Below are 9,616 nucleotides of genomic sequence, written 5' to 3'. Positions count from 1 at the left end.
TTCTGACAACCAGTCCTCCTTGACCATCAGATGATTTAAACAGTTAACAGCCCAACCTAATGAAGGACCCCATTTGCAGGGTGGAGAAAGAAAGGGGACTCTGGAGGTGACAAAGGTCCAATCCTTCTGGAAGAACATGGTGCCCACTGCAGAGTGTGTAGGGAGTGACAGTAGGGCCTGGCCCACCCCCACACACCCCCAGAGGCTTGGCTCCAAGTGTCAGGGAGGAGCAGGGACATGGTGACAGCAGGAAATGGAGAGGGCTTACACCTGCCTGGGGACAGAGTACTTTCTGGGACCAGGTTGGCCCTGTAAGGGAATTCCTAAACTACTGAGGAAGTAAATGAGGGGACGGCGTGGTGGGCAAGGCAAACAGGAACCTGAGTGATTCTACAACAGACCAGAACAGCCTGTGACCAGGTCCCCTCACAAGACACAGCTGGCTGGGGGGCACATAGCCTGCCCAAGAGGAGGTGTGGGAGAGAAACACAGGACAGGATCTTGTGCCCACATTACTAGCTGTGTGGCCCTGTCTGGAACACTGAACCACTCTGGGCCTCCCTCCTCATCTATATGATGAGCAGCTCAAAAGCCATCATCTCTACAGTCCCCTCCAGGGCCAATTCCAGGGCACATGGGAACACTGACGGGGGCGTCGAGAGATCGCTTCCACACTCATTCTTTCAGCAAATGTTTACTGACCACTGCTTCACGCCAGGCACTGTGCTAGGTGCCCTTCCTCCACCCCATCTAACACTGAGCGGACAAACAGGAGAGGTAGCAACATTATCTTCTAGGTGCAAAGCCCTGCAAAGGCTAATTAAAGTTGCCAGTACAATTGAGGCTCCACTGACTGACCACCCCCCTGTGGGCTATTTTGCTGCTGTGCCTGTCAGCAGTCGTGACCCGACATCATGCACCCCTGATCCCAGGTGGGACTCAGGCTGCTGGGAGGGCCCTTATCAGTGGGCTGGAAAGGGAGGGAAAATGGCGACCAAGGGCTCAGGTGTCAGCCAGACTCACCTTCACGCAGGAGTAGATCACGGACACAAAGACTACCAAGGTCAGCAGCACAAAACAGGTCAGGTAGAAGCTCAACATGAACACGGAGCTGGAAGAAGAGAGGAGGTGGGGAATTATGGGTGGACCGGGTTCAAAGATGACAGGGATGAAGATGTCATGTCCGGGTGGCAGGGCGGCAGCTTCTCCAGGGCCTGGCCTAGCAAGCAGGCTGCAGGTTCTGAGTGCCTGTCTTCACAGCTCTGGAGGGCTGTGGCTCTGAGAGCCCAAGCAAAGGAAGCAGAAGTTGCTCCATTTCCCCTGCACCCACCGCCCAGGCTCTTCTAGCCCCTGACTCACTGAGACAGGCTCACTCAGCCTTGGGAACGGATTCAAGACCCTCCTGCATGGCAGCCTGGCTCCGGCCCTTCCCACCTTCCTGCTGCTTCCTGAGGGAACAGCAGCCTGCAGGGTACCAAATGGAGAACCAGGTGACACCTGCTCAATATTTTGCCGAATTCTTAGCTATCCAGACTCTCTTCATTTAGGTTGGAAGGACCCATTTTAAAAATCACCTGGTTATTCCCTCCAAGTAGCCACTCATGGCTTGGTAAGTGACTATGAAGGCTGAAAACTGATTTGATAAACAGTCATCATTTATAGAAATGCATTTGTCAGCGGCCCAACCAGCCACTCTGAGAAACAGCAGTGATGTGTCCCTTTGGAGGGCAGTCCTTATACCCTGTCCCCTTCCTACTGTCAGACCCCAAAATGAGTCCTGCTGTTTTTGTTCTCCTATTCCTAATCAGTTCAACAACAACAAAAATTCAAGGGTCTCTTGCTGTCCTTCCTTTCAGAGACAGATCACAGGTGATCTTAACATCTACCATGGGCCAGGATTCTTAGACAAAAGAGCTGCAAGTGAATGTCCATCTGGAACCTTCTACTGGCCCTCCTGGGTCAGGGGCTGGCCCCACCATATCACCCCACCTTTCCAGGAATGAGAGTAACCTGGAGATGCCAGGCATTGTTGGCTGGTTAAAGGCAAGTGAAGGACTTGAGAAGGCAGGGGACACCTGTAGGGATGCATTCAAATGGGGGCTTTGTTCCAGGCTCCCCCAGAAGCTACCACTTAGCTGCCTTAAACAAATAGAACAAGGAGAGAGAACTCTCTTCAGAAGGAAATAAGGACCTTTAAAGTAGTAGCTTTTAAGGCTTCCCTAGAGAAAGGAGGGCTAGCAAATGACCTCCTCGTCAATGCCTTAGCAACTCCTCAATGCCTTAGCAACTGGGAGCGGTGGCCTGAGGAGGGAGTGAAGCAGCTAGAGGCAGAGCAGGGAAGTGGGATTACCCAGTCCCGACGCCATGCTGCAGAAAAAGAAAAGTTAAGGGGACTGACAGTTGCATGGGACAGAAAACCTAGGTTGCTCATTTATACCTGTAGCTCCACTTCAATACAGGAAAATGGGGTCCTATGCCAATAAGAACCCACAATCCCACCGGGTCTGGATGGCGTCCATGCAGAGACAATGGTCACTGGCTGCATAACCAGGGTGCAGCTGGATGCTAGTGTCTGGTTTTCACATGTGGTATCCTGACAGAGTCACAGCAGATACAAATGTAAGAGACATCTCTTCAACAACAAATGTCATTAAAAATAAAAGGCACTGAGTAATAAGACCTGTCAACACCAGGTACCTCCAGATATGATGCACTGAGGACATAACATCACTTCTGTGGGATTCTTGTCCAAAACGCATAATCTCAATCAAATCATGAGAAAATATCAGACAAACCAAATGGAGGCATTCTACAAATTAACTGGTCAGTACTCATCAAAAGTGCCAAGGCCATGAAAGACAAGTAAAGGCTGAGGAGTGTCACAGATGAGAGGGGACTAAGGAGATACAACAGTTACACGCAATGTGAGATGCTGGACTGGCCGCTGAACCACAGAAAGGCCATTCAGGGAAACACTGATGACATTAGAAACGGTCTGTAGATTAGTTAATAGCATCATTCCAGTGTCAATTTCCTGGGTTTGTCTATGGTATTACGGTTATGTAAATTGTCGGCATTATGGAAAACTGGATGAAGGAGGCAGAGAAACTACAGTACTTTTGTAACCTTTCTGGTGTAAGTCTGCAATTATTTCAAAATGAAAAACAGAAATTATTGGGGTGATTTCCTTCTAGATTAGGCTTCTGAGACATAACCAAATGCAACCAGTGGGTCTTGAGTAGATCCTGGCTGGCTATGAATAAACTAAGACTAGAAGCCATTTTGGAAATTTGAACAGGGACTTGATATTAGAGGATTGTAGAGAACTGGTGCTAACTTTGTTTGGTATGTAAGGCATTGTGAGTAAGAAGAAAAACGCCCTTAAAATGCTGTATATTGAGGTTTTTAGGGGCAAAATGTCCTTGTGTCTAAAATTTACTTTAAAAAAATCAGAAAAAAAGCAAAATATTAACAATTGTTATATCTAGGGGATGGGTATTGATTATATTACTTTTTGTATGTTTGAAATATTGCATAAGAAGTAAAAAATATGTATACATGCACATATATATGTATGTAGTCACACATGTACACAAGTGGAGCAGTTATATTCCTCACCTAGGCACAACTGTGAATGACTAGCTAACAAATACTTCATTTCCAAAAGCCCACTGCCCACTGAGAGTGGTCCCCTAGGATGCCACAGGCATTTTAGCGACACGGTCAGTTCTCAGAAGAGTTCAGGAGCACCTCTTTGAGAAAGGCCTTCAGAACATGAAATTCATTCTTTGAAATATCCAGAGTAGCAGAAAACCTTTCTCTTTTGAAGATGTATTGATTTCTTCTGTGTAAGAACCAAAGGTCATGCAGAAACAAGCATGGTGAAGACTTTGGGTGATTCAATGTGTGCCCGTGATGTGGGTCCAAATGGGCTGAGATGATGGAGTGGTGAGAAGTCTCCCACGCAGTTAGGCAGTGCCCAGAGAGAAGCTGCCACCCTGGACTGAGCACACAGCCTCTCCGTCACAGAGGAGTCAGACTCCTGACTTCTCGACCCCACCAAGAACACGTTTAGAAACTTCTCTCCCTGCTGAGCAAGTTCAGCCCAGACTCCCGCCTCTGCTCTCCTACAAAACCTCCCCTCCCACCCCTGGAGCCCCTGGGGCCGGGAGGATGGGTACTTACTGGGGCACGATGGTGATCTGGACAAAGCAGATGAAGAGGAAGACGAGCGAGGCACACCCCACGTAGGCACCGAATCGGTCATCCACCTGCTTGGAGTACTGAGAGGACACGGGCAGGGTGAGTGCGGGGAGGCACCAGCCCTGTCTGCCCCAGCCCCTCCTCCATCCCAGGCACACCCAGGGCAGCCCACTCCCAGGACGCGGAAGACCCGCTAACCAGCGCTGGCCTTAGCTCTTGAGAAACCAGTCCTAATCACCATGAGGTGATGCCTGTGGGGAGAGTGGTTGAATTGCATCAAACCAGAAACTTTCTGCAGACCGGATCCCTGGGAGGAGTAATTCATGATAATCGTGGCTGAATTTCCTGAGCACCATCTACATGTTAGGACACGCGCTGAGTTCTATAAGCACCATCACAAGTGCCCCCAGGAAGTGGACACTAGGCCCGCTGTTATTTCTACTTCAGAGATGAGTGAGCTGGGGCTCAGAGAGGTCACAAGACTTGTCCAAAGTCACAGCTCATCTCCAAGGTCCTGACTCTTAGCCCTTGCTCCTCCCATAGTACCAACCAGCAGCACAAGCGGAGGCTGTGCTGGCACAGGCACCCAGGGAGGGTAATCCGTGTCAGTTCCATCTACTTCTGGTAAACAGAGTGGTTCCCTTGCATAGTTTTCCCTCCTGATTAGGTTCGCCTCATTTGATGATGACGTGAGTTCACATGAGCACATTCATTTTAACTGAACACCAGGGAGACCCTGTGATGTGGAACCAAGACCCTGAACCGGGGCTGGGCTCGGACTCTGTCCCTGCTTCACTGGCCCAGAACCCCTCTACTAGAGCAGCTACTCTGAGTTTTAGTTCTCTCGGTCACAATGTAAGGAGATGGGACAAAGAAATTTTGACTGCCCCTTCCAACTTTAATACTTTGAAGTTCAGTGTAGCTGGGCAGTCCACTGGTAATGATAATCATAATAATAACACAACAAAAATAATACAAGTGGCAACTAACATTTATTGAACATCTACTATGTGCCAAGCATCATGTTTTATGTGTTTTACATACATGGACTTGTTTAATCCTCACTATGACCCTTTGAGGTAGGTATGCTAAATAGCTCCATTTTCCAAATAAGGAAACTGAGGCACAAGGAGGTTAAGATTTATCCCTTCCAACCAAGGAAGTGTCCGTAAAAGCTCCTGGGTAGCACAGCATCAGAGCTGGGGACACTGAGGTCCCTAGACAGGCTCTTTCCACCCGTGATGGAGACAGGGCAGGGAGCCACCTGTTGCGTTGTTTCCCTCCCACCGGTCCTGGTTCTGCCCGGGGCCTGCTTCCCACCCAGGGTGCTGTACCTTCTTTTCTAAGTCGGGCTCCCTGAAGGTCAAGAGGAACTTGCGAACATGCTCAGACCGCAGCCTGTCAATGCTCCTGGCATCAATGGCACGGCCCAGAAATTCATCCACTTCATCCTCGGGGTTTGCACTTTCCTGGGCGTTCCTGGGGAGCAACAGGCACAGACACAAGACAGGCTGACCACCAGGGGCGCCGTTGGAGCTGCTGTGCCCGCACATCCAGACCCATCACAGAGGCCCAGCAGCAGCCACCCAAGATCAGCCCTAACAAGGGGTAGGGAAGCTGAGACTGAGACCAGGGCAGCCAGAAGCCCAAGCCCCAATCTTAACAGCTGCACACATGCATAGAAAACGGCCAAAGTCTCAGCTCCGCTGGCCAGAGGGCCTCACTCACGATTAGGCTTTTCTGACCTTCTACTGATTGATATATGGACTATTATATCATAATAATGCTACTATGAATTATGACCAAAGGTTTAATAATTTCTCCCCCTCACGGGTAACAGTCTCTGCTCTTCATTCTCCAGCTATACCGTCATCCAGAAAGGAAAGCTGAGATTGGCAGGCGCGGCTTCTGCCGCAGGGGCGGTGAGCCTCCTGGGTGCTTTAACCTGCCTCAGGCACCCTCTGGGAAGCAGGTTTCATGATGCTTGGGTGCCGAACTAAAATCCCTATTCCTCAGAGTAAAGCCTAGTCCTTGAGTGGGGTTACTGACAGTCCCTGAAAACTGGGAAGTGGAGGAGAAAGCGGAGGTACTGACACCACTGGGCAAGGTCTGCACTTTGCTGAGAGCTGCACGTGTGTGCGCGCGCACACGCGTGCACATGCATATGCAAAATGTGCGTGTGTGCAGCTGTGTGGACACACGTGTGTGTGCGCGTGCAGTGGAGATGATAAATGGGCAGTGCTGTCTCTGCAGGACAGCTTGGGTTCCCAGGCTGCTCGTCTCTAGCTGTCGTGGGCTCTAGACACTCTCAGCCGAGACTGTGTGGGTTCCTTCTCCATGGAGCTATCGTGCAGATTTGGGGCTATCCCCGAGGCTGAAGGAGCAGGAATGAAGAAGGGCGCATTACTCACTTGTCCTTGGGGTCTTCGAAACCCTGAAAGAGAGGAACACGGAGAGGAGGAGTATGAGAACAGATAGGACTGAACACGGAGGCTTCAAGAAATGGGGCTGCGGGAAGGTTGCTGCTCATTTCTCTCTACACTTCACCAGGGAGCCTGTGTTTGACTACCGGGACAGGTGGGTTCCTCACTTCCTGGGTCCCCAACCAGCTTTAGAGAGGATTGTCACTTAGTAGTCCTTCCTCCCTTCCTTCCTCCCTTCCTTCCTCCTTCCTTCCTCCCTTCTTTTCTTCCTCCCTTCCTTCCTTTGGTGAATACAGCTGGCTTTCACCTATGGGACAGGCTCTGTGCTAGGCACTGGGGGCATGCTGTGAATTCATTTTACCCACTGGCAAAAGTCCATGAGTCTAAGCTCTTCTTGTTCCCATACACAATTCCTTGTCATATTCCCCAAAACATCCCCTCCCCACCTCCTGGATCTAGGGCCTGGTGGTTCCCCTCCCAATTCTGCCACTTACTCAGATGGAGATAAGAGAAACTGCTAAGCTGATCAAGCCCCACACGTGTGCACACCCACTCATACACTCACCCCCAGGCCCACTGTACACACATAAAATCTCCTGCGAGTTCACAAGTTTGGAGCTTAAGAAAATTAAACTCTAGTTACCTGCAATTGTTTTTCTGGTATCTGAGAACCAATGTGTTCTTATAAGGCCAGAGCGAGCTGGGGACCCAGGAAGTGAGAAACCCCCCTGCCTTGGGTTTGAACGGTTCTGATGCTCACATCCACAGGGCAGGGGTGAGAGTGGGAAGGCCTCTTACTGATTGCTAAATCCGAGCCCTATTTAAAATTCATCTATAAAGTACAGAGAAGGACAGCTGTGGTCAGAGTCTGACCAGTTGGGGTGGAAAGAAGGGAGGGTTCCTTAAAATGGGAAGGGGGTGGAATCCAGGAGGTGACAGGCAACCCCGGGACAGGCAGTTTCAGGTGAGGCTCAGGTGGCCAGGACGAGGCCAGAGAATGACCTCTCATCTCCGTGGCCCAGCAGGGCACACACTGCTGGGCAAACAGGGAGGCCAGCAAATGCTGAGTAAACTCAAACCCCAAATGAACACACACCTCTCTTCATTCCCGCTGAGGACACGGCTTGAAAATACAAAAAGCAGGATTTATGTTAGTCTCCATGACTCAGAGCTGCTGGGCACTAGGCAGCTCTGTTTGTTTTACCCCCCAGCTAAGAGCTCCCAGGGGGCCTCAGCAGACTCTAGTGGACATCCAAGTACCCAACTCTGGGCTCTGAGCTTCCTCCAAGGCTGCCTGGCAGTTGTCTCCTTGTCCTCTAAGAATTGCCAGGCCTTCTGTCTAGCCTGCAAGACCCAGCCCACTTTACTGTCCCCACCCTGGGCTGGAAAAGTTGGTGTCACTCAAGTGAGAGCTCAGTCTGAGGCAGGCTCATACCCGGACACACTGGGAATGGTCTCTGAGTGACTGAACCAAAGGGTGTTTGTTAACTGCCTGAGAAATACAGCAGGTGCTGGAAGGACATCTGATACGATGGTGCCCACCCAAATCCCAGGGACCTCACCAGACAGGGCCAAGAGACCACTGGAGGGGCTGGCTAGAGTCCAGCCAGAAGGGGCTGCTTCCAACCTGGGCCAGCAAGTTCTGACAAGGCGGGGAGGGGGGAAGACGGGGCAACACTGCTCTGTCCCAAAGCCAAATTCGGCACGCCAAGAGACAATGGGGCTTGTAGAGAGAGCCTGGGGCCAGAAGTCAAGTGCTCGGGCTCCTCCCCCAAAGTGGAGTGAGCCCCACGTCCAGTGTCTCCTCCTGTGGCTCTTCAGATTCCCTCGGGCAAGATGAGGAGCCTCACACCCACAGAAGGCCCACCCTGGAGAGCGGTGCCCGCACACTGCCCCCCAAGTCACTCACCATCCGCTTCATCTCCTTGGACACCTGGTTGCCACCCAGGTGGTTGTAGAAGGGGCGCTCAGCCCCCCAGTGCGGCGGGTTGTGCCCGATGGAGTTGGTTCTCTGGCGGTTCATCTTGGCAATCATGGCCTTCTCGTCTTTCTGGGAGAGCAACACAGATGCATCAGCCCCCCCGGCAGGGCCCCCCCCCGATGCGCCTCCGCGTGGACTTTCTCATTCCCCCCCAGGTGCCTGGCCAGGTGCCCAGTGCATAAGGCATCTCCCCCTCTCTTCTCTGCACAGCCTGGAGCCCAGAGTTCTGCCAGGATCCTAGAACTCATCCAAGAAAGCATCCTAATCCCTCCAAACCCCAATGCCACCCCGGGGCTGGCCCAGGTGAGAGCAGCAGAACAAGACAGGGAGCAAGGTTGGTTTCGTGAGAAAGGAAACGGGACTGGGGTATCGGTGTTTCACATGGAATTCTCAGGAGTGGGTAGAGCCTGGGTCTGCAAGTACCCGGGATGGGGGGTGGGGGGAGCCTGGGATTCCAATCTCCACTCAACATACCAAAAATAGGCATGTCCTGGCCTTTTTTGAGTGTTTTGAGCCTTGCCTCTGCTCAGGGCCTGTTCCAAACTCTTTGGCGTGTACTTTCTTTTCTAATAATGGCCCTTGAGCCATTCTTTACTACTGTTCGGGCCTACTTCTGTTCCTTTCAAATGTATTTTTTTCTTCTAATAAACTCCTTTTCTGCAACTTAAAAAAAAAGAAAAAAAGGCATGTCCTAGCAGAGTGGGCAGTAGGACAGGCCCTGCTGCCCAGAAGGCAGCTTCCAGAGGTTTGGGTCATTAGAGCATGAGATTCAAGGGCTGACATACATTGTACAAATACGCAAACAGGGCCTCAGCCAGACACCCATGTGCCAACCACGATCTCTTCTTTCCATTTGTCTGCCCATCCATCCAAATGGGCTGATTGGAGGGTTGGAGAGGCCCTTAAGAAGTTTGAGGCGGGCCGGCCGAGTGGCGCATTGGTTAAGAGCTGGCTTGGAATGCCAGAGGGCCCTGGTTTGGATCCCACATATGAGGGCCAGTGACACTGC

The 9,616-nt window shown here is 51.3% G+C and overlaps 1 protein-coding gene across 1 annotated transcript in view; it reads right to left on the bottom strand.

Moving 5' to 3' along the window:
* ADCY5 (adenylate cyclase 5) overlaps positions 1 to 9,616 on the bottom strand; it is a 161,601-nt gene that overhangs the window by 22,813 nt on the left and 129,172 nt on the right. The window contains exons 8-12 of the mRNA XM_019650944.1: positions 8,536 to 8,676; positions 6,615 to 6,637; positions 5,538 to 5,682; positions 4,186 to 4,283; positions 1,024 to 1,111 (exon numbers count right to left, since the gene is read on the bottom strand). Coding sequence (XP_019506489.1) covers positions 1,024 to 1,111; positions 4,186 to 4,283; positions 5,538 to 5,682; positions 6,615 to 6,637; positions 8,536 to 8,676 — 495 coding nt within the window. The remainder of the gene's footprint in view (positions 1 to 1,023; positions 1,112 to 4,185; positions 4,284 to 5,537; positions 5,683 to 6,614; positions 6,638 to 8,535; positions 8,677 to 9,616) is intronic.

This window comes from Hipposideros armiger, unplaced genomic scaffold, assembly GCF_001890085.2.
Source record: "Hipposideros armiger isolate ML-2016 unplaced genomic scaffold, ASM189008v1 scaffold_8, whole genome shotgun sequence".
Classification (NCBI taxonomy): Eukaryota; Metazoa; Chordata; class Mammalia; order Chiroptera; family Hipposideridae; genus Hipposideros; species Hipposideros armiger.
Note: the sequence above shows the minus strand (reverse complement) of the source record. Positions and strands in the feature narration are given on the sequence as shown.